The sequence below is a fragment of the Larimichthys crocea genome, chromosome XVIII (genome assembly GCF_000972845.2).
Source record: "Larimichthys crocea isolate SSNF chromosome XVIII, L_crocea_2.0, whole genome shotgun sequence".
In the NCBI taxonomy this organism is placed as follows: Eukaryota; Metazoa; Chordata; class Actinopteri; family Sciaenidae; genus Larimichthys; species Larimichthys crocea.
The window spans coordinates 21,504,084-21,528,040 of record NC_040028.1 but is presented as its reverse complement, the minus strand read 5'-3'; the positions used below and the strand labels follow the sequence as shown (position 1 = coordinate 21,528,040).

General features: G+C 39.0%; 2 protein-coding genes across 9 annotated transcripts in view; both read right to left on the bottom strand.

Moving 5' to 3' along the window:
• LOC104936443 (titin) overlaps positions 1 to 23,957 on the bottom strand; it is a 195,555-nt gene that overhangs the window by 103,056 nt on the left and 68,542 nt on the right. The window contains exons 84-107 of the mRNA XM_027290741.1: positions 23,834 to 23,902; positions 23,629 to 23,709; positions 23,373 to 23,444; positions 22,831 to 23,076; positions 22,324 to 22,638; positions 21,829 to 21,921; positions 20,740 to 21,609; positions 19,695 to 19,772; positions 18,149 to 19,480; positions 17,681 to 17,776; positions 8,354 to 8,425; positions 8,013 to 8,126; positions 7,817 to 7,906; positions 7,389 to 7,433; positions 5,236 to 6,861; positions 4,672 to 4,725; positions 4,133 to 4,528; positions 3,741 to 4,019; positions 2,946 to 3,215; positions 2,700 to 2,839; positions 2,476 to 2,602; positions 1,213 to 1,479; positions 846 to 1,112; positions 298 to 561 (exon numbers count right to left, since the gene is read on the bottom strand). Coding sequence (XP_027146542.1) covers positions 298 to 561; positions 846 to 1,112; positions 1,213 to 1,479; positions 2,476 to 2,602; positions 2,700 to 2,839; positions 2,946 to 3,215; positions 3,741 to 4,019; positions 4,133 to 4,528; positions 4,672 to 4,725; positions 5,236 to 6,861; positions 7,389 to 7,433; positions 7,817 to 7,906; positions 8,013 to 8,126; positions 8,354 to 8,425; positions 17,681 to 17,776; positions 18,149 to 19,480; positions 19,695 to 19,772; positions 20,740 to 21,609; positions 21,829 to 21,921; positions 22,324 to 22,638; positions 22,831 to 23,076; positions 23,373 to 23,444; positions 23,629 to 23,709; positions 23,834 to 23,902 — 7,263 coding nt within the window. The remainder of the gene's footprint in view (positions 1 to 297; positions 562 to 845; positions 1,113 to 1,212; positions 1,480 to 2,475; positions 2,603 to 2,699; positions 2,840 to 2,945; positions 3,216 to 3,740; positions 4,020 to 4,132; positions 4,529 to 4,671; positions 4,726 to 5,235; positions 6,862 to 7,388; positions 7,434 to 7,816; positions 7,907 to 8,012; positions 8,127 to 8,353; positions 8,426 to 17,680; positions 17,777 to 18,148; positions 19,481 to 19,694; positions 19,773 to 20,739; positions 21,610 to 21,828; positions 21,922 to 22,323; positions 22,639 to 22,830; positions 23,077 to 23,372; positions 23,445 to 23,628; positions 23,710 to 23,833; positions 23,903 to 23,957) is intronic.
• Positions 8,443 to 17,674, bottom strand: LOC109141450 (titin-like). 8 transcript variants are annotated; one of them, XM_027290749.1, is made up of 2 exons: positions 14,794 to 17,674; positions 8,443 to 12,429 (listed from the first exon to the last, which is right to left on the bottom strand). In XM_027290749.1, the coding sequence occupies exons 1-2, from the start codon at positions 17,422 to 17,424 to the stop codon at positions 8,914 to 8,916; spliced, it is 6,147 nt and encodes a 2,048-aa protein (XP_027146550.1). In that variant the 5' UTR covers positions 17,425 to 17,674; the 3' UTR covers positions 8,443 to 8,913. The 8 variants fall into 8 exon arrangements, with proteins under 8 accessions (XP_027146550.1, XP_027146549.1, XP_027146547.1 ...); XM_027290748.1 differs by having other exon boundaries at positions 8,443 to 13,374; positions 15,268 to 17,674; XM_027290746.1 differs by having other exon boundaries at positions 8,444 to 13,374.

Genomic DNA, 23,957 nt, shown 5'->3' with positions numbered 1-23,957 from the left:
GGCAATTTGGTTCTATGTTGATCTTTTACATTATACAGGTACCACAGTTCTTCAAACGTACTGAAGAACAATAAAGGGGTAGGTTTCTTCAAAGAGTGATGGTTCTGTTACAGGAACCATGAGGACCCTCATGGTGTCTTCAAGAGCACACGGCAGCAGAAAAACGAGTGATGGGGGCTTGAGGTGTGGTTAGGAGGTAGAGCAGGTAAAGGGTGAGCTAAAGAGGGATGTCAAGAAGGGGGAGGCTGCCTCAATAGACATGGGCATCAAAAACCAAAAACCAAATTTTGTCTTTACCTTCAATGTGAAGCATTGCTGTTGTCTTGTCTGTTCCACAGTCACATAAGTACTGTCCTTTGTCTTTGTCCCCAACTTTCCTGAGGACGAGGGTTCTACGTTTGCCTTCAGTCTTTATGGCCACCATTTTAGAGGGCTTGATCTCTGCCTCATTGTGGTACCACATGACATCGACATCTTTGCTGAGCTCGCAATCTAGAACCACCTTGTCTTTCTCCACTGCAGTATAGTCCTGCAGCTTAACTGTGAAGTACGCGTCTCCCTCTGGAATGGGGAAATATTTGGTGACCATCCATGACGCATATAAAACAAATATACACAGTGCAAGACAAAGAAAAGATAAGACAAGGAACAGAAATGCATGACATAGAGAAACAATTTCTAATGACACAGGACAGATAAAACAGTGCCATACAAACACAAAAATTAGGTCATGAGTTTGACCTGCACAGACATAAACATGGACAAACTGTACAGACAGCTGCGGGGAATAAGATAAGAGATACTGGAAGAGTAAGACAGACAAAGGACAGGTGTTCTTGGTTTACCTATGACCGTCAAGTTGGCCATGGAAGGAATTCCTTTGGCCTCAGCCTTAATTTGGCAAGTATCATCAAGAGTCACTTCCTTTATTTCTAGCACATGTTTCTTTCCATCCACGTGAGTGATGACTGTTCTGCTGGGATGAATTTTTACGTCGTTCTTGTACCAGGTGACCGGGATATTCTCATGAGAGAGCTCCAGCTCGAACCGAGCCGTTTTGCCTTCCTTCACAGTTTGGTCCTTTATTGGCGAGATAAATTTGAGCCTGATACCTATAATTGTATTAGTAAAACATATTCATATATAGAGGAGGCAACCAACTCAATGAATGGTTCTGCTAGTTATGTCCAGCAATGACAACCCAGCACTTACCCTCCACCGTGAGTCTAGCTGCTGAAGTTTTGCCCAAAACCGCAATTGTATATTCGTCCTCATCATCGAACTCACAGCAGTTTATAATCAGCATATGCTTCTTTCCATCATCGACAATATCATTCTTTTGGTCTGGGGTGATGACGTCATCCCCTTTGTACCACATGACCTTTGAGACGTCCTTTGTGATGGTGCATTCAAACTTAGCCTGTTTCTTTTCAGGCACAGAAACATCCTTCAGCGGGACAATAAAGTCCATTTCGATTTCTGGGTTAAAGAGTGACACAGGTACAAGTACATCAACAACACAACAACACACAACAACAGTACAACAGTCTACAGCAAGTGGCCAGTTTAACATTTACCCCCCTGAATGCAGTACTGGGTTATGTGCTGCCATAGCTTGAGAGGTTTGTGGAAATATCAGGGGATATTTACATGAAACCATTCCTTGGGTTCCATGTTTGTTGCCAAGTAGATTGTGGCTCATCCTATCTTCTTACAGAAAACCTATGGATCAATTTCAGGCTGTGCAGGTCCCAGAGCCAAAGGACTACATGATGAAGGACTACATGTGTTGAAGGAACGCAGTCTTGCTGATAACAAGTATTCTTCATGTTCCATCTTCAAGGTCCATCATCTTCTTCAGCTGGCATCAAGTTCTGACTACAGTTATATCAGGATGCAACACAAATCTTCATTCTTCAGGAAATTCTTCTTTGTACTTGCTTTTCATCAAGTCCTTGCCAGTTATCTCTTGTTTTTGAGTACCGGAGAAAATCAACCATCTGCGTCATGTCTGGCAGATTGGCCCATTCAGGAACATAGTATTGGTATAACCAATAAACTGGCCACTGTACGTAGATGTTTAACATAAAAACATTTAAACACAGACCATACGAATATACTGTCGGGTGACGTCACTGCACAGTGTCATTTCTGACAGACTGGACATTGGACAAGTTTATATATACCATTGAACAGATGGTACATCAAACAGAAGAATGAATACAGGACACCATTTCGACCATGAAAACATCAAAATCCTTTCCCATCTTCATGTGCTGAAAGAAGTCAAAGAATGCTGCAAATAACGATTTTGACTCATTAGCCCTATTAAATAAAGATCTAAGGTCCGCTCTCAAATGCTAAAAAGCTTTATTTTATTGTCCACGGACCTTACTCCTTTATTTTTACAGCTAATATCCTCAAAAACATGGTACATTGTCAGTCCAATCCTGTATACCAGAAGTACTTCCTTACCTTTGACGTTAAGCATGGCGCTGGTTATGGCGTTCAGAGCCTGGTAGGACACTTCTCCAGCCTGATCCAACTGGCAGTTTTTCAGTGTGAGCTTACGCACACCACCCGCCATTTGAATGTCGCACGTCTGATGGACACATTACAGTACATTTATATATATAAAAATGAACATGCAAATGTAAAGGTGCATGCATTAAGACTTTAGACACTTCATCCAGTCTTACCGGGGACCTGGTCAAAACCTCTCCTTTGAGCTTCCATTCCCCTGGAACATCTTCTTCAGAGATCTCTGTCTCAAACGTGGCATCTTCCTTCTCAACCACCTCAACACTGGCCAGTGGCTTGAGGATTTCAGCCTCACGCTCTGAGAAATGGGTTATGTTAGTACTCATGAATATACACCAATTGATTGTAGGATATTATTTGAAGTACTCAAGTCAAAAGAAAGGTTAATAGGTAGACAAATAAACCTCCAAGTGTTAGCTTGGCAGTGTAGACGCGTCCTTCCACTTCCATGGCATATTCTGCTACGTCCTCAGGCTGACAGTTCTTGATGGTGAGTGTCAGCTCATTTCCTTCCTTCTTGATCTCAACCTTGTCGGAGGGAGTGACCTCGTTCTCTCCTTTCAGCCACTTCCAATTGGGAGTATCCTTGAAGAGCTCACATTTAAATGTAGCGGCAGCCTTTGGTTTCACATGCTGGTCTCTCAGTGGTTTCACAATCCAATCTTTGATGATTTCTATTGGAGTCGAATGTTACTGAATCAGTGTCTATCATACCATTAAAGACAATGTGGGCCTTTAATATACCAAATATTACTAATGTGTAGTATAAAACAGGCTTAGTTTATCTGATTTGAGGTGGTTTTGAAAGATCTGAAAAGTGATGTTTAAGGGGAGAATTCCAAGATTGTTTCTAACATGTATGCAAACCATGAATATTGCGTATATCTGAATTTAACAGCAGGACATTTGGAGACATCTAATTTTGAACTGGACAACATGATGTATAATGTTGTTCAGAACATTCAAAAGATATTCTTGTACATCAGCTGCATACAATTAAAAACTGATTTCATATTTCTGAACAAAATGTCTTATTACACCATGTTGGTTGGAAATAACGATGGGCAAAAAAATGACCCTACCTGTAACTATGAACGCCATTCTTGTCCTAATCTGTTGCAGTATACATTCCTTAGAAAGCACCTGTATTGGTCTATGTAACTGTCCCTGTAATATGTACAATGTCATCTTTTGCTTACCAATCACTTTGACAGTTGTTGTAGTCTTGACAGACTCCTGGCCGGCCACTTCACATGTGTAGACACCAGCTTCTGCCTCAGTGGTGCCCTGGATGGTCACTGCGTGCTGCATACCAATGATATTGATCTGAACTTTGCCAGCCTTTTTCTTCAGGACCTCGCCATCCCTCTTCCAAATCACATCTCTCTCTTTGTTCAACTCACAGGTCATATACAGTGTCTGACTCTTCATGACGGACGTCTCCTCCTCTAGCTCTTTGATCCATTTCACAGGTAGCTCTGACAGAAAATAAAAAGGCGATGAGCAATTTGACATGGGTGAATGGGATCGGGAGAGATTTTAATTCTGGTCTTCAGGTATCACGTATCTATTATGAAAAATATTTATGTACCTTCAACAATGAGCTTGGCCTTGCATGATATCTCCTTGCCAGCGTTCTTGGCTATACAGGTATATTCACCAGTGTCAGACAGCTGGACGTCAATAATATTCAACTTGCGGTCTTTGCCGTCAGAAGTGAACTTGTGCTTGGGGCTCTCGCGCAGGTTGCTGTCATCTTTCATCCATGAAGTGATGGCAGTGGAAGGCGAAACCTCACACTCAAACACAGCAGAGGAGCCAATAGACTCGGCTTCCTGTAACACAATGTCCTGAAGTTTCTTGATGAACTTCAGAGGGACAGCTTTGAGCTTAAAACCTCCGAAGGGGTCTTCTGGTGGTGTTGGACCTCTGCCACCAGGCTTGAGGCCGCGGCCCCTGCCTTCTCCAGGGGATGGTGTCTGCTTGGCTGAATTACAAATTGGGGACAAACAATCAATTCACATTTGAATTTCAAGAATGAGTTCATGGCATTGCCATATATGATTTAGAATGTTTCTTGCTGAGAGTTAAATGGCACAGTTCATAGGTTTATGAAGACACCAGACTTACGTTTCAACCCTCTACCTCTACCTCCTCTTCCTGCTTCTTCTGCTGGTTGTCCCTCTGTTCAGAAACAATTAAAATGAATTTGCTGCAATATAATCATATGTCAATCATAAACATGCCATGTCCACTCGAATAGACAGGGGAATATGAAGTGGTAATGATGGTAAATACATGAAATAATGACACTGTAACGAAGGCTGACAAAACACATAATGATGAAGAATAATGACATTACAGTGATGTAGCTTTTACACCATGAAGGGATGGAATAATCAACAGGAATGAAAAGACAACATGAGTGACAACAGATGGACTAATGGGAACGACACAATGACACAAATTACACTACAGAAATGACACAAAGCAATGAATATGTCCAGACACACAGAATGAGAATTAACATATATGCAAAAAAAAGATGACGTAAATCGCATCACACTTAAGATATGATGACGTAACGATGATTTAGATGGAGGCATGATGGTGGGATGGGTAGAGATTATTCAGGGCATGAAGGAAAGGTTTTCTTGGTCGTCACCCAACTAGTTGGGGCCGTCACCATCTCACCTCTCCCGGTCACCCCAGGAACCTCCAGAGCACCATCCTCTCCTTCACCTTCCCAGTCCTCAGAGCCGTAACTGTCTTGGGGAACCAGCTCCCAGCCCCAGGCTTCCTCTTCCTCCTGCTCCCTTTCCTCGCCTTCAAACTCCTCTTCATATACCTCTTCCTCTGGCTGAGTGGCAACCTTCTTCATCTGCACAGCTCCAGGAGAAACCTCTTTCACCAGTGGAATCGTCCTTTTCTCTTTTTCCTCCTCTGGTGATGGCTTCTTTGGGATCTTTTTGAGAGTTACAGCTTCAATAGAGTCTTTAGGTGAAACAGATTTAGGAATCTTTTTAAGTTTATCAACACTTGGAATCTTCTCAACAGGAATGGCCTCTGCTTCTTTAAGCTTTTCAACTTTAGGAGATGGTGTCTTTTTCATTTCAACCTTCTTGAGCTGCTCCACGGGCTTCAGAGCCACGTCTTCCTTCTCTTCTTTCGCCTTGGGTATGACTCCCTTCTTCACTTGCAGAGGTTTGGGTTCCTCAGGAACCTTTTCGGGTTTCTTAACAGAAGCTGGCACAGGAGACACTTTCTTCTCTGCTGGAACTGCCTCTACCTCCTTTGGCTTCTCTAGTTTCTTCTCTGGAGTTTTGGGGATCTCAGGTTTCTTTGGTCTAGCCTCTAGCTCTCGTTCTTTTGGTTTTTCTTCTGGACTTGTACGACGGCGACTCAGGTCATCAGCTGGCTTCTTCTCTTTCTCCTCTGCTGGTTTCTTCTCAGGCTCTGCAGCCTCTTTGGAAGGCCTGGTGAAGGGCTTCAGTTTGATGCTTTCTGTCTCTTGTTCCTTTGTTGGGATTTTCTTCACTTTGGTGGGTGGTTTGACCTCCTCAGGCTCTTTCTCTGGAGTTTTCTTTTTATCTACTGGCTTTGGCACCTTTGATGGTGGCTCTGGTACCTCAAGAGGAGCTTTTTCAGGTTTCTTAGGAGGTTCTTTGGTTTCCACTTCTCTGGGGGTCCTCTCTCCCTTCTGGAAAGGAATAGTGTCCCTGTCTGGTCTCTCCTTCTTTTCTTTCTCTGGTTCCTCAGCTAATTTCACAGGCTTTTCAAATGGTTTTAGTTTGATTACTTCTGGTTCCACTTCATCTGAAGGCAATTTTTTCACTTTCTTCAAGGCTGCACTAGGTGGGGCAGGTTCTTCTGGCTTAGGTGCCTTGGGAGTTATTTTCAGAGAAATCTTATCATCTGGTTTTTCGTCCTTTGGAGTGGGTTTCTGGCGGGCCCATGCATCTTTATGTGCTTCTTTCTGTTCCTCTTCTTTAGGCTTCACAATTTCTGGCTTTTTCACCACACCTGCTTTCTCTTTAAGTTTCTTCTCCTCTGCAGGTCTTCTGGTGGCAATGGACATCTCAACAGCCTCTTCTTTATGCACCATCTCCTCAACACTGAAGACTGTGGTCTTGGTGACCTTCTGAGGTTTTTCCTCTCCTTCAGCTTCTTTAGGTGAAACTGTTGGGATCTTCTTCAGTTTGATAATCTCCTGCTCCTCTTCCACTTCTTTCAGGACTCTGGTTGTTTTCCTCAAGGTAGGAATCTCAAATGTTCCTTCCTCATCCAACTGAATTTTACCTTTTTTGTGCAGAACTGTTTCTGAGGCAGCAAAGGTTTGATATTACTTATTGACATTTAATTGACAACACAGTTTGTACAGGACTTAACATGTGGAACACAAAGAAAAATAAATATAAAAATACAAAGAAAATATATATTAAGTCTTTCTATGCATATTGGTATAAAACTAATTCCCAAAACATTACTTAACATTACATTACATGACATCAATAACAGAAACAAAACAGACATAAAAGAACAACAAGACACACCTGACACAAAAAATGGCAAATTCTACACAATATTAATATATCGTGTATATATTATATAATATATATAATTCTGCAGGTTAACAAATACTATGTGTACTCTAACCATTGACAATACTTCATAATAATGTCCCAATATCTACAAGTGATGTTTTAAAATGCACCTATGAACCTAATTTTTAGAACAGCTGGGAGCTGTGACAGATTCAGTGTATCTTTATGGCTGCTGATTAAGTCATGCAAGTTGCTGTGTGTTGTATGTACTGAGGTAAGGCGAGTAGTAATCAGTGCTCCTACCTTTCTTGACTCCTCCTGGTGCTTCGACGGGTCCCTTGGTTTCATCTAATATAGAGGTATAGTTCAGAAAGATGTTAATATGGCCATCAAAGACAAATAATAAATATTCTAATACAAACTGATAATGTGTCTGGATACAAAGCAAGATAGTCCAGTATCACATTATTTAGTTGAATGACGGAGTGAAATTAACTTGTGTCCAAAGACAATTGGAACATGCTTGTGTTGGATTCACGGTCAATGAAGTAATGACCAAAAACATGACACACAACATGAAAATACAAACAAGACAAAACCACAGCAAGAAACTGAACCAACACAGATAAGACTGACGATACATAGTCAACATTTTCCATAAAATAAGACGTGAGAAGATGGAAAAGACTAAAAAACTGATGTTTCCCTCTCAGTCCTTCAGATACCTCTACCTGTCTCAGGAGTTATCTTTTCCACAATTGGTTTTCCTTCTTCCGCAACCTTCTTGGTTGGTTCTTCAACCTTCATGACAGGCTTGGTCACTTCAAGTATAAAAAAAGAGGGAATTGAAGTACTGTAAAGTATCACTAAAACACACTGTCTTTCTAAAGACACAAGGTGTTAGTATGATTTTTTTAAGATGGATACCTGGCTTTTCTTCTTCCTGTGGAGTTATTTTCTTCTCCAACTTTTTGGTTTTGTCAATGACTTCAGGCTTTTTGGCAGCTTCTTGAACTTTTACAGCAGCCTGTGGTTTGCTCTCTTCAAGAACAAAGTATATTCAGTTCATATTGCTATTTTTTCTATTATTTCAAAAGTACTTTACTCTCTTCTAATAACTTGGGTAATATGTTGGGTTTGATCAGAATAAAGTTTCATATTTAAGATTCATATTTGCTCAAGAATGACATTCTTTTACGAATGCCTGTACAAAACCATCACACAGACAGACACACACATAAAAGCCATTAAAAAGAGAAGTTGAGTACCTTCTGGAGGAGCAGCTGGCTTTACCAGTGCTTCTTTGACTTGTGGTGTTGGCTCTTTCTCCTTTACAGGAACTTGGAAATGAAATTATATGACAATCAGAACCTCTATAAGACTGACGAGGTGAGCACTGAACCATGCAAAGACAAATAACACAAAGAGAACAAAGATGAAAACATACAAAGTCGGAAGAGTTGAGTTTCAAGATGGAATAAATTCCCACATAAATACCTCACCTCACCTTGTCTGCAAAACATTTTCTCTCAACACACACATACAGTGAAAAGTGACACAACAAATATAGAATTAGAAAAAGGATGAGAAAAAAAAACAGCACACAACAAGAAACTGTGGTGGTTTAGATATCAGGTGATAAGAAACCAAAAGAGACTGTCTGAGTCGACAGCATGACGGTTCTTCACCATGACCAAAGAAGTTTGTGCCCAAACAAAATGGGTGGTATGATATGGATATCCTCTTGAAATGATGACGACAAAGCGGTATGGATCTAATAAATCCTTAGGAGGATGATTACAAGGAGGTGCACAACGATGTTTGGTGCTCAGATCAAAAACACTCTGTGCTCGGTGACATGTAACATTTTTCCCTCTATACCTCTGAAAGATTCTTGAGGAGAGACAAGTTGCTTCCCGTCTGGTTCCACAGACAAAACCCTTGTTTCTAGCTCTTGAGCTTCTCCTTTTTTTCTGCTTATGGTTTCAACTTCGTGAGGAGGTACATACTGGACATCCACTTTAAGAAAAGGCTCGACTTCTGGTTTCCTGGTTGCACCTTCCCTGTATTCTGGAGAGGCTGTTTTGTAGTCCATAGTCGTCTTTTTCTCAATAATCTTTCTCTTGGTTTTATCTGTTACTGAGGGTTCTCTGGCAGTGGGCTCTTGCCATTCAATATCAGCTTTTGACTCTTTAATTGTAGGTTTATAACTCTTTATTTCTTCATTAATTATCTCTATTTCCCCACTTCTTTTTGTGGGTATGCCTAAGTCCTTTCCTTTGATTTGTTCTTCTACGGTAGTTTTTATGTCTGTTTTTTCTTTGTCATGAAACTCTTTGATGATTTTGTCTTTCACTATCGTTGTTTCTGTCTTAATTTTCTTTGGTTTGGTCAATCCCAGTTGTCTTTCCAAAGCGTCCTGCTCAATTAACATCTCTTTTGGTGTTGTGTCTGTTGTGAATTTGTCTGTCTTTAAAGAAATGTCATCTGACTCGTAGGCCACCTTTTTTCTTGATGTAGTGTCTTTCACTAAATCATCAGGGGACATATACCTTCGTGAAGTATCTAATATATTATCTTGTTGTTTCACAGTCAATGGTGTTTCATATGCAACATCCATCACAGGTGTCCTGGAGGCCTTTCTATCTATTTGTTCCTGTTTTGTTTCTATCTCTGGAGTAACACTAAGAAAAACATCCTTAACTGTGTCTGTTCTAGACTGAATGCTTTCAGCTGTAGCCTGTTCTTGGTATTTGAAGTCCAGTTTCTTTGGAGATGTATTATCATATTTAATTTCCTCATGTCTGAGTGAATGATCTTTAAGAGCTATCTCTGTTTTAGCGTGTTCTCCTACCAGTGCTTTTTGGTGAGCAACAGCTGTCCTTTCTGCCTCTTGATTAGTTTGTTTCTGTTTTGTCTGTATTGCATCATCGGTTTTAAATTCACTTCTGACTTGACTCATTCCTGCACTTTCCTTGGCAGTCTCTGAACCTTGTGAAAGTCTGAGAGAATCATCCCTGGATTCACGAATGTCCTCTTTCTTTGATGTAATGTCTTTAACAAGCTTGTCAGGTACAATAAATCGTTGGAGGGTGTCTGATTTAACATCTCCATCTTTAACTATGAAATGCTTTTCAGATGCAATCTCCATCACAGGTGCAATGGAAACAGTTCTTTTGACTTCTTCCTGCTTAGTTTCAGTTACTCCAAAAGGAGTAACAGTACCATATTCATCTTTAAACATTATTGTCTTGGACTGCACTTCTTCAAGGGAAGTTTTTGTACCTTTGTCCACTCTCTGTCCTTTATCTTTTAGGGATTTAGATTTCTTTGACTGAATTTCTTTAATCTCTGTGTCTGTTACCTCTTTTACAGGAGTAACAAATGTCTTTGTTTCAGTTTGCCTTTGTTTTGTTTTAAACTCTTCAGTGTCCACCAAAGAGTGTTGATCTGTTACTTCTGGTTTGGATGCAACGGATGCCTTTCTTTCAATTTGTTCTTGTTTTTCAGGTAATTTCTCCTCAATAGGAGTCATTTTCTCTGTTTTATCTTGAACTCTGTCGACTTTTGACTGAACTTGTTCAACTCCTGTGTCTTTTGTGTCTTTTGTCTTTACAGAAATCTCATCTGACTCATAAATGTCCTCTTTTCTTGATGCAATATCTCTTACTAGCTCATCAGGTGTGACATACATTTGTAGAGTATCTGATTTAACATCTCCATCTTTCACTATCAGAGATCTTTGAGATGCAACCTCCATTACAGGTGCCATTGAAAACTTTGTCTCGATTTGTTCTGGTTTAGTTTCTGTGACTTCAAATGGAGTAACAGTACCGAATATATCTTTTACTACAACTGTCCTGGACTGCACTTCTTCAAGGGTAGTTTTTGTACTTTTGGGCAATGTCTTTTTATCTTTTATGGATTTAGATTTCTTTGTCTTGATATCTTCAGTTAAAAGCTCTGATGTTTTTTCAATCTTCTGCTCTACTTCTGTTTGGGTTGCTTCTTTGATTTGTGAAATATGTTCTGACTCATCTATCATCTTGAGGACATCTTTTTCTCTCTGTATGTCTCTTTTTGTTACCTTAGTTGTAGGAGAAACTACTGTCTTTGTCAATTCCGTTTTCATCTCTTCAACTGGAGGAACTGTGGTGGTTTTGTACATTATTTCAAGTTTTTCTGAAGTGTCTTCATGTGATACTTCTGGCTTTGGTGCACCTGAAACCTTTCTTTCAACTTCAATTTTCTCTGGTATATCTTTAATTATGTTTTCCTTGGTCTTGGCTTGTTCAACTGTGATATGTTTGAGAGTATCTGATATAACACCTCCATCTTCCACTACCTGAGATTTTTCAGTTGCAACCTCCATCACAGGTGCTGCTGTAACCCTTTTAACTTGTTTTGTTTCTTCAAATAACGTAAACTGACCATATTCATCTTTAACTGTAACTGTCTCAGACTGGATGTCTTCTTCGGCTTTCTTCTGTTTTAGATCTATTTCAGGTATAATGGCTGCCTTTGTTTCAGTTTGTTCCTGCATTGTTTGTCTCTCTTCAAGAGGAGCAAATTTAGCTGGTTTGACATTCTTTCTATCTCCTTTGGACTGAATCTTATCAGCTATATTTTCTGACTTCTCTTCTTTTTTCTCTGAATGAATGGTTTCAAATTGACCCTTTTCTATTCCTCTTTTAGTCAATTCACTTTTCTGTTTTAGTTGGGATTTGTTAAGTTTATGTTGTTCTTGTGGAGATATTAATTTCTCCATTTGGTTCGAGGTTTCTTCAGCTGCGACAAATTTAAGTTTTTCTGGTGCTACTTTCAATTCTTCTTCTTCAGAAGTTTCCTCTATCATGGGTGTAACTGAAATCTTTCTTTCAATGTCTTCCTGTTTTGATTTAGACTCTTTAAGAGGAGTAACTTTAAAAGTTTTATCTTTAACTGTGCTGACTCTTAACTTGTCTTGTTCAACTATAATCTCTTGAGGTTTGGTAAGTTTCTGTTGTGGAGATACTGATTCGCTATCTATTGTATCAGTTTCATCATCAAATGTTGCAGGCTCTGTGACAAATTCTTTAGTTTTTGCATGTTTTTTAAGTGCACCATCCTGAATGGGAGTCACTTTTTTGGTTTTGTCTTTAACTGTGACAGGAGGTGGGATTTGCTTGTCTGCAGCTTCTTCAGTTTTGGTTGTCTTTTGTTCTTTCTTCTGCAGAGATATCAATTCCTTTGGAGGAATACCTTCTGACACATGAATTTCATCATCAACTGCTTCAAATTGAAGTTTTTCTTGAGCTTCTTCCAATTCTTCAGAAGTTTCCTCCATCATGGGTGTAACTGAAACCTTCCTTTCAATATGTTCCTGTTTTGATTTAGACTCTTTAAGAGGAGTAACTTTGAAAGTTTTATCTTTAACTGTGCTGAGTCTTAACTTGTCTTGTTCAACTATAATCTCTTGAGGTTTGGTCAGTTTCTGTTGTGGTTGTTGTGGAGATACTGATTCGCTGTCTATTGTATCAGTTTCATCATCAAATGTTGCAGGCTCTGTGGCAATTTCTTTAGTTTTTGCATGTTTTTCAGGAGTACCATCCTGAATGGGAGTCACTTTTTTGGTTTTATCTTTAACTGTGACAGGAGGTGAGATTTGTTTGTCTGCAGCTTCTTTAGTTTTAGTTTTTTCTTTCTTCTGCAGGGATATCAATTCCTTTGGAGGAATACTTTCTGACACATGAATTTCCTCATCAACTTCTTTAGATTCAAGTTTTTCTTGACCTTCTTCCAGTTCTTCAGAAGTTTCCTTCATCACTGAAACCTTCCTTTCAATGTCTTCCTGTTTTGATTTTGTTTCTTTCAGTGCAGTAACTTTAAAAGTTTTATCTTTAACTGTGCTGAGTCTTAATTTGCCTTGTTCAACTATAATCTCTTGAGGTTTGGTCAGTTTCTGTTGTGGTCGTTGTGGAGATACTGATTCGCTATCTATTGTGTCAGTTTCATCATCAAATGTTGCAGGCTCTGTGACAATTTCTTTAGTTTTTGCATGTTTTTCAGGAGTACCATCCTGAATAGGAGTCACTTTTTTAGTTTTATCTTTAACTTTGACAGATGGTGAGATTTGTTTGTCTGCAGCTTCTTTAGTTTTAGTTTTTTCTTTCTTCTGCAGGGATATCAATTCCTTTGGAGGAATACTTTCTGACACATGAATTTCATCATCAACTGCTTCAATTTCAAGTTTTTCTTGAGCTTCTTCCAATTCTTCAAAAGTTTCCTCCATCATGGGTGTAACTGAAACCTTCCTTTCAATATGTTCCTGTTTTGATTTAGACTCTTTAAGAGGAGTAACTTTGAAAGTTTTATCTTTAACTGTGCTGAGTCTTAATTTGCCTTGTTCAACTATAATCTCTTGAGGTTTGGTCAGTTTCTGTTGTAGTTCTGGTGGAGAGACTGATTCGCTATCTATTGTATCAGTTTCATCATCAAATGTTGCAGGCTCTGTGACAAATTTTTTAGTTTTTGCATGTTTTTCAGGAGTAGCATCTTTAATGGGAGTCACTTTTTTGGTTTTGTCTTTAACTGTGACAGGAGGTGGGATTTGCTTGTCTGCAGCTTCTTTAGTTTGGGTTGTCTTTTGTTCTTTCTTCTGCAGGGATATCAATTCCTGTGAAGGCATACCTTCAGGCATATTAATTTCATCAACTGCTTCAAATTGAAGTTTTTCTTGAGCTTCTTCCAATTCTTCAAAAGTTTCCTCTATCATGGGTGTAACTGAAACCTTCCTTTCAATATGTTCCTGTTTTGATTTAGACTCTTTAAGAGGAGTAACTTTGAAAGTTTTATCTTTAACTGTGCTGACTCCTAACTTGTCTTGTTCAACTATAATCTCTTGAGGTTTGGTCAGTTTCTGTTGTGGTTGTTGTGGAGATACTGATTCGCTATCTATTGTATCAGTTTCATCATCAAATGTTGCAGGCTCTGTGACAAATTCTTCAGTTTTTGCATGTTTTTTAAGTGCACCATCCTGAATGGGAGTCACTTTTTTGGTTTTGTCTTTAACTGTGACAGGAGGTGGGATTTGCTTGTCTGCAGCTTCTTCAGTTTTGGTTGTCTTTTGTTCTTTCTTCTGCAGAGATATCAATTCCTTTGGAGGAATACCTTCTGACACATGAATTTCATCATCAACTGCTTCAAATTCAAGTTTTTCTTGAGCTTCTTCCAATTCTTCAGAAGTTTCCTCTATCATGGGTGTAACTGAAACCTTCCTTTCAATATGTTCCTGTTTTGATTTAGACTCTTTAAGAGGAGTAACTTTAAAGGTTTTATCTTTAACTGTGCTGAGTCTTAACTTGTCTTGTTCAACTATAATCTCTTGAGGTTTGGTCAGTTTCTGTTGTGGAGATACTGATTCAATCTCTGTTGTATCAGTTTCTTCATCAAATGTTGCAGGCTCTGTGACAAATTCTTTAGTTTTTCCATCTTTGTCCGGAGTACCATCTTTAATGGGAGTCACTTTTTTAGTTTTATCTTTAACTTTGACAGATGGTGAGATTTGTTTGTCTGCAGTTTCTTTAGTTTTAGTTTTTTCTTTCTTCTGCAGAGATATCAATTCCTTTGGAGGAATACTTTCTGACACATGAATTTCATCAACTGCTTCAATTTCAAGTTTTTCTTGAGCTTCTTCCAATTCTTCAGAAGTTTCCTCCATGACTGAAACCTTCCTTTCAATATGTTCCTGTTTTGATTTAGACTCTTTAAGAGGAGTAACTTTAAAAGTTTTATCTTTAACTGTGCTGACTCTTAACTTGTCTTGTTCAACTATAATCTCTTGAGGTTTGGTCAGTTTCTGTTGTGGTTGTTGTGGAGATACTGATTCGCTATCTATTGTATCAGTTTCATCATCAAATGTTGCAGGCTCTGTGACAAATTCTTCAGTTTTTGCATGTTTTTTAAGTGCACCATCCTGAATGGGAGTCACTTTTTTGGTTTTGTCTTTAACTGTGACAGGAGGTGGGATTTGCTTGTCTGCAGCTTCTTCAGTTTTGGTTGTCTTTTGTTCTTTCTTCTGCAGAGATATCAATTCCTTTGGAGGAATACCTTCTGACACATGAATTTCATCATCAACTGCTTCAAATTCAAGTTTTTCTTGAGCTTCTTCCAGTTCTTCAGAAGTTTCCTCCATGACTGAAACCTTCCTTTCAATGTCTTCCTGTTTTGATTTTGTTTCTTTCAGTGCAGTAACTTTAAAAGTTTTATCTTTAACTGTGCTGACTCTTAACTTGCCTTGTTCAACTATAATCTCTTGAGGTTTGGTCAGTTTCTGTTGTGGTTGTGGTGGAGAGATTGATTCGCTATCTATTGTATCAGTTTCATCATCAAATGTTGCAGGCTCTGTGACAATTTCTTCAGTTTTTGCATGTTTTTCAGGAGCACCATCCTGAATGGGAGTCACTTTTTTGGTTTTATCTTTAACTTTGACAGATAGCGGAATTTGTTTGTCTGCAGCCTTTTTAGTTTTGGATGACTTTTGTTCTTTCTTCTGCAGGGATATCGATTCCTGTGAAGGCATACCTTCAGGCGTATTCATTTCCTCATCAACTGCTACAAATTCAAGTTTCTGTGGAACTTCTTCTAATTTTTTAGATGTTTCCTCCATCATGGATGTCACTGAACCCTTTCTTTCAATTTGTTCCTGTTCTGATTTCAGCTCTTTAAGAGGAGTAACTTTGAAAGTTTTATCTTTAACTGTGCTGACCCTTTGCTGGTCTTGTTCAACTATAACAACTTGAGATTTCTGTTGTGGTTCTTGTGGAGCTACTGATTCACTATCTATCTTATCAATTTCAGATGGTTTTCTTCCAACTTGTTTCTTTCTTGTTGGTTTCTTTTGTTGCTCTGTTGTATCTGTCTTATCTTCATCCAGTCTTTTGGAAGTGCATTCTGGTATCAGTATTTCCTCTATCTGTTTTATCTCCTCTACCTCTGTAACTGGGGACTTTCTTTGAGTTTGTCTGAGCTCTGGTTTTGTCTCTTCAGTAAGTGTAACTTTATAATATTTCCCTTCCATTGAGGTAACATTATTACCACTGTCTTCTGATTCTGTGTAATATTGTTCTGGTATTTGTTTTGGTACTCCATCTTGCCCAGATTTTTCAGTTTGCTCTTGTCTTGGTTTTGCTTTTTCTTTTGGATGAATTTTAACATGTTTATCTTTAACAATTGTTGTCTTGAATAGATCCTCATCTTCGACAACTGTCTGCTGTCTCACTTTCTGAGCGACATCTTTTAGAGTCCTAGCCTTTGATAAGGTTTCAGGTTTTTGTAGGGTACTATCAGTTATGGTTTCTCTCTCTGACAATGATTCTGGACATTTGACTTCTACTGAGGGAGTAACTACGATCTCTCTGTCGGGTTTCATTTCAGTTGTTCCTTCCATTGGACTGACTTTGACAAGTTTGCCTTTAAGTGTAACTACTTCAGACAAAATGGACTCAGGGAGAAGCTCGCTGGATGGGAGTTTTTCAGGTGATGATTCTTTGTTTAATAATGTCACAGGTTTAACTGAGTCCTTTCTTTCCTTCCTTCTTTGTCCTTGTTTCATGTCTTTTATTGTGTCCGCCCTCGATTCAAAGTTATCAAGTTCTACATCTATGTCGAGTTTGGGTGTTTTGGGTCCTGCACAAAGCTTTTCTTCTGCTTTCAAAGATTCAACCTTTTCAATTGATTTAACAAGCTCTGAAGAATCAGTTTCTTGTTTCTTTGGAGTTGTTTCAATATTTTCAGTATTTAAAGGTTTTTGTTCTTGGTCAGTTTGCTTTAATTTCTTCTGGAGACTGGCTTTTTCTAAAGGCCTACTGTCTTTTAACTCAGGTTTTCTTTCTGATATTTTAGGTTTATCTCTGCTTATCTGCGCTGGTGTGCTAAAACCTTCTGTCACCTGTTTTGGTTCTATCACCTGTTTTTGATCAGAAACAGTTCTGACTGAAATTTCTGGACTTCCAGCTTTTCTTTCTTTATGTTCTTTAGTATCTTGTTTGGCATCTTTTATCTCTTCGTTTGTTTCTGGAGAATCAGTTATCTGCACAGAAAATTCTTTGTCTTGAGATTTTTGTTTGCTAGGTTCACGCTTAAATGAGACAACTTTTTTCCTTTTAGATTCACTTCTAGTCATGACCTTCTCTTCAGTTTTTGCGGTGACCTTTGTTTTTAGACCCTCTGTCTTTAAACCATCAGTAACAGATATATCACTACTTATTTCAGACACTTCATCAGGTTCGCCCACAGTTTCTTCTTCATCCTTACGATACATTTTAGGTTTTTCTTCAACTTTTTCTCTTTCCATGACCATCTCTGCAGAGGATGTGAAATCTTCTGAGATCCTCTGAGCTCCTGACGTTTTTTCAGCCCTTAAAAGACCTGTGGTGGCTTTTTAAGCATGAAAGATTTTAAGAAGTATGAATAGAAAGCACCATGTAGTGGTGCCAAGAGATTAGGGGGGAAAAACAACACAGACACAAACACTTTGGGTTAAACTAGAAACACAGAGATAATCAGAAAGTCGTCAGATGTGCCAGTCAAGGACAGGAAATGTTCTGCTGTTGTACCTCTCTCTGGGCTTTTCCTTTTAATCTCAACTTGTGCTTCAGGAGGCAAAGCAGCAGGAAAGGTTGCGGGAATCGTCTGGGCCTTGACTTCATCTTCTTATTTGTTTAACGCAAGATATTAGTATTCAAGAGAAGAAAAAAGAAGCAGAAAGATAGACTTAAATAACCACAAAAGTTTAAAAAAAGAATCCATTTCAAAAGATATATACAAAATGAAAAGAAAAAAGTAAAAGAAGAGTAATGTAATGACGATTGTGGGGAACACAATGAGCATGAAAATGTGGTATGACGAGACGATTAGAAATGAGGTGAAAAGAGACAAACTAAGATTGTTTGTGGACTGAGGTTGAAATGTTGGGTGGTTGCCCAGGATTTGAGTTAAAAAAAGAACAGAATGCACCCACATATGAAGTCATATGAAAACGTTAAGAATGGAAATGAGCATAGTGTTAGATTTTCTCTCTGTACCTCTGGAAGGTGTTTGTGGGGAAATCCTTTTCTTCTCCTCTGGTTTTGAAGGGATTGAAGGTTTTGTTTGAACCGTATCCTCAATCAAAAGACATGTTTCTTCTTTTTTCTTTTTAACATCGCCTCTCTGAGGAGGGACGTCTTTAGATTCCTCTTTTTTCTTGTATACTGTTTCCTGTTCAATCACGTCTGGCTTCTTAGGCTCGACATCTGTTACTGACTCTTTTGGTTTTACTTTGGGGGTCACCTCTACTTTAGGTTTTGGTTTTTCAACAACTGTCTCCTTCTTTGTTTCAGTTCTATCATCGGATGTTGGCTTCTTCTCTTGTTTCTTTTCAGTAACCTCTTTCTTTACTGACACTTTTCCTGGTACACTAGTTTCATCTTTTTTGGCATCAGTAATGACTGGTGGTTTAATTCGAGTTTCCTCCTTTCTAGTTGTTTCCTCGACTACTATTTTCACTTCAGTGGGGGTAACTTTTGTTGGCTTGTCTATAGCTTTGACTTCTCCTGCCTTGACTGTGATTTCTGTAATTTCCTCAGTTCTACTGTATTTATCTTCTGGAATAACGTCATGAACAATTGGTTCCTTGTGGGTGACCTCCGTCAAAGCTTTTCTTTCAATTTCCTGTTTTGTAGTTTGTTTTCTTGCTTCTGCACTGATAGTCATCGAGGAAGGTTTGGTCTTATCTGCGTCTGTCACAAATGGGATATCTTTTATTATCTCTATTTCTTTGACTTCCTGTTGTCTCACTTTGGTCTCAGTTTTAATGGTTATTTCTCTTCCCTTTTTCACTGTAACACTAGTTTCTTGTTTAGAAACATCCTTTTTGTCTGGTAAAGGTGGAACTGATGTGCTGTCTCTCCTCTCATCTGTAACTTCTTCTGTTGGCGACTCGATCGTCCTGACAAAAAACTCTTCAATCTTTTCTTTCATAGGTTTATCCTCCAGCATTGTGACCTCCCTATCGGTCTTAAATTCCTGGACTGCAACAATGGTTTCTTGTGTTTTTGGGGCAACTCTATGTTTAGTCAACCTGGTTTCTTTCCTCTTTGATGTGTCAGTAACAGATATCTCACCTCTAAGCTCAGATTTTTTATCTCTTTGGCTCATTTTTTCTGTTGTACTGAAGACATCTACCTCTGATAACAAAACTATTGTCTCGCCCAGAGGAGCCACTTCGTCCTCGTACAACACTTCAGCGTGTTCTTCCACCACCTCTTCATGTTCCCACACCTCCTCTGTGGGAGACACTTTCTCTGTCACGTAATAAACTTCCTGTATCTTCTGAGCTCCTTTCCTTTGCTCGATTTTGACAAGACTCGTAGTTGCTGGAAGTTTTAAGAGGTGTCGAAGAAGAGGCGTCATGTGGCGGCGCCAAGAGGTGTTGACAAAACACAAAAACAAGCATCAGGGTTAGAAAGAGACAACACAGAGATTAATAAAAGGGCTAATACTTGAGGTGATAATCCACCTGTTGTGTATTAGCATCAAGAGTTAAAGATGTGGTTAAAGTACTTCATCGTGTTTTCAGATGGTTGGTACCTTTTTCTGGAGGAGAGACTTTTTTCTCTTGTTCAACCTCTTTGGGAAGAATCTTCTCAATCTTCTTAGTTTCTATTTCTTTCAAAGAATTAAACAGTTTTGAATCCAAGATGGTTTCATGGGTAGATTATGATTTTAAAAGAAGAGAATTCAGACAGTTAACCAAGAAACATACAGAAATAACCAGCATACATTAAACAACACAGACTACAGCAAGAAATAAGATTCAAAGAGGGTTTTAAGACGTTAGAGAAGCCTTTGAAGAAGTTCAGTTTGTATTCAATTTGCACTTTTTCATACAATGTTATGAATACATGTCACTGTCAGACATAACATCTGCTGCAGACTCAAAAAAATGAAATTGTTCTGTTGTGATTATTAGTTTTGAATGTTTTTCTTTTTGGACTATCCTTGTGTGCTTTGCTGTCATTTGTTGTTTCTACCACTAGAGTGTGCAAATGTTAAGTTTAAATCTGTTTTGTGGACAGAGGATAGTAAGCATGAACACAGCTTGTGATTGTTCAAAAGTTATTTAATGCTTATTAGCATTATATTGTTAAAATTATCTCTTCATATGCAAAATAAGATTTTGTAGATTTTTCTTAGAGAAAGTAAAAATTAGTAAAACACAGGCCCAGTATCCAGATTTCTCCATTTGATGCAACAATTAAGTCAAAAAAGAGAAGAAAATGTTCACAGAAATCTGTATACATCCATTATTAAGCTCTTACGTCTGATACTTTCTGATGTTTGAATTATTAAGTTTGTTGAAAAATGAACTAAAGTACTTAATTTTAGCAGTTTTGAAGAATAGTTAACGCATGGAGAGCTTTTGGTGTTCCTCTTGCTTGGTCCTCACTTAGGAATCAGAGATTCATAAATAAATCTGATAGATTGCCCTTGTGGTTTAATTTAATTATGATGACAACATTGCATTTTTTTGAGTGTACATTCAGATGATGCTGTAACTGGACCCTCCCCAATGGTTCACGTGCATGACTAAACAAAGAAAGAGAAAAAGAGTTGAGGTCTGCCTCAGCTGTACCTTTAGGAAGAGTTTCTTCGACCTCTCGTTTAGGTTTAACCTCAGAAACCTTCTCAGGTGGTTTATCGGGGGTCTTTATGGGAACTGTCTTATCTACAGAGATCCTCTCTGTTTGTTTCTTAAAAACCTTTTCAGGTTTTACTTCCTCAACCTTTACAGGAAGCTCTGCAGGTGGCTTCTTCTCAGGAGTCCTCTTTTCTTCAGCCACCTCCTGAGGAACTTTTACAAGCTTCTCTGGCTCTTTCTCTGGAACCTTCTTAGGTATTTTTTCTGGAACCGTCTCAGGTATTTTTTCTGGAACCTTCTCAGGTATTTTTTCTGGAACCTTCTTAGGTATTTTTTCTGGAACCTTCTCAGGTATTTTTTCTGGAACCTTTTCAGATACCTTTTCTGGAACCTTCTTAGGTATTTTTTCTGGAACCTTCTCAGGTATTTTTTCTGGAACCTTCTTAGGTATTTTTTCTGGAACCTTCTCAGGTATTTTTTCTGGAACCTTCTCAGAAACCTTTTCTGGAACCTTCTCAGGTATTTTTTCTGGAACCTTCTCAGGTATTTTTTCTGGAACCTTCTTAGGTATTTTTTCTGGAACCTTCTTAGGTATTTTTTCTGGGACCTTCTCAGGGATTTTCTCTGGAACCTTTTCAGGAACTATTTCCGGCACCTTCTTTGGAATTTCCTCCACTTTTCGCTGAGGTGCGAGGACCTTCTCTGGGGTTTTTTCCTTCACCTCGACTTTCGCTGGAGGCCGTCTCTCAGGTACTGCTTCAGGTGTTTTATCGGGCAGTCTCTCAGGTTCTACTTCATCAAACACTTTCTGAGGTATTTTTTCAGGCACCTCTTCAGGTAAGAGTTTAGGTTTGGGCTTCAGAGCTTTAAGAGGGTTTGACACAAAAACATTCACAAGACATGACGATAAAGAATTGAAAAATGTGCTGGCGCACATTTATGAGTACATGAAACATAACGAGGAATGCTTTTCTCAAATTACTTTTTAAAACTTAAACAGAGACAAAGGACACCAAACAAAACAGAAGCTAACAAAGCCTGGGCTTGTTACTGATGAGAGATCCATCAGAAACATAAAAGTACCTTTCTTTGTTGTCTCTTCTTTGGGAGGAACAACTGCAGGTTCTGGTTTCTTGACTGCTTTTGGAGGCTCAGGTATTTTTTCCTCCACAGCAACTTTAAAGAGTACCATTACATAGATCAGAAGACTTTCACTGAATTCAAGTTGAAGAGTTGTTGTTAGAAATGGACAAACAGTAACACTCTATCGAGTGCAAGCCAAGAAAAACTTGAACTGACACACATTGTGCAGCCTCTTTGTAATATCCCAGTGAAGTTAGATGTTAGACAAAAAAACACCATAGAAGCAAAAGAGGGTTTAAGGTGAGTGTAAGAGTTGAGGTTTTAGTGTGATGGGGTCAGATTAAGAAGTTTACTTGCATGAACATCTAAACTAAACACAAAACAGATCAATGAGCACTCAAAGAAAATCACTCAAGATGAGTTAAAGTTGGATGGTGGAGTTAAGAAGATTAAGAAAAACTCCAAAGTTACATCTCAATCAGAGATGTTTAATACCTTTCTTTGGTGGTTCCTTTGGAGGAGGTGTTGGTTCTGGTTTGGTCTTTGGAGGTTCTGGTTTTGGTACTTCAGCTTCAGCCTTTTTCACTGCTGGTTCAGGTTTGGGGACCACTGCAGGTTCTGGTTTTGGAACTGGAGCTTCCGGCTTAGCAACAGCAGGTTCTGGCTTCGTTACAAGAGGCTCAGGTTTACGGACTTCTGGTTTTGGTTTTTCTGGTTCTGGTTTTGGTTTTGGAGCTTCAGGTTCTGGCTTTTTTACTGCCGGCTCAGGCTTGATCTTAGCTGGCTCTGGTTTTGCAGCCTCTTCAGGGACTTAAAGTAACATTTAGATTGGTTAAGATTTGAGAAAATACATTCAGGACACACAGAAAGTCAAAGATTCGCTTCCACGCAAGAAGCTGAGCACAGTTAAAACATTTTAATACTCAAGAGAGAGAAACATACACACAGATAGACTTAAAAGTGTTTAACACTCCAAACACATCCATAAAAAGTAGGAAATACCTTTTGATGGTGGTGTCACCGGCTTCTTAACTGCTGCTGGCTTAGCTTCAGGCTCCAGCTCAACTGTCACAGCAGGTTTGGCTTCAGGTTCTGCTTTAGGAACCGGTGTGGGCTTAGCCTTTGGTTCAGGTTCTGCTTTCGGTTTGGCCTTTGGTTCAGGCTCAGCTTTCGGTTTGGCCTTTGGTTCAGGCTCAGCTGTAGGTGCCACTTTTTTGGGTTCAGCTGGTACCTGAGGCTTGCGCTCATCTTCAAGTAGGTAACACAGACATTAGCTAAGGTTAACATGAAGTCAAAAGTAGCATTTAAGAGTAATTAAGAGGTGCTCGAAAGAGTAAGACGACACTCAACAGACACACTGATGAAGAGTAACATTGGCTACAGTATTCAGTAATCCAACACCAATTACAAAGTGAAACAGTAAGATTAAGTCAGAATATATAGAAGACAAGACAGACATCAAGAGGTGAGAAGCTATTTAACAGTGAGCACAAGTGAGGAAGCTTGATAAGATGTCTAACAACAGGAAGAACAAAGTTAAGTACCTTTCTTTGGCACCTCAGTCGTCTCGGCAGGTGGCGAGGGAACAGCAGCAGGCTTCTTAACCTTCTCTGGTTCTTTTAAGATACATTCAAACACATGATAACTCAGGAAATCAAAGAAAACAAGATGACGAAAAGAAAAGTCTGAACAAGTTCAACGGTCAAACCACAGCATAACAGAATAGTCAACATAAGGACAAGGTCATCAGCAAAGATGGAAGACTTTCAGTAGTGAGATGTTAAAATCAGACATCTCTACCTTTGGGAGCTGGAGCTTCCTTCTTCTCTGGGACTGAAACTACAGGAACCTTTTCCTCCACTGGCTTTCTGGCCTCAGGCACTTAAAATTCAGTAAAATTGAGTTACGGTGTGAAAGACCACACAGACACACAATTACATTAAATGATGGGTATAAAAATAGGAAGCCAAACAGGTACATGCCAACATCAGAGGTATGTTGGTACCTTTAGGTGGTGATGGCTCCTTCACAGCTGGTCTTGGCTTCTCTTCAGGTGTTTTCTCAGCTTTGGGAACTTAAAAGACACCGATTGTGTTAGCATCACAAGAGAGATGCTGTGCACTTGCAAG

What these genes read in the sequence shown, in the direction of transcription:
- LOC109141450 (XM_027290742.1), bottom strand. Translation starts at nt 17,424, where the DNA reads ATGGTCATGGAAAGAGAAAAAGTTGAAGAAAAACCTAAAATGTATCGT. An exon ending in AGGAACATATTGAAAGGAAG is followed by an intron (nt 14,338 to 14,793) that starts GTTTCAGTCATG and finishes ATTGAAAGGAAG; the next exon opens with GTTTCAGTTACACCCATGAT.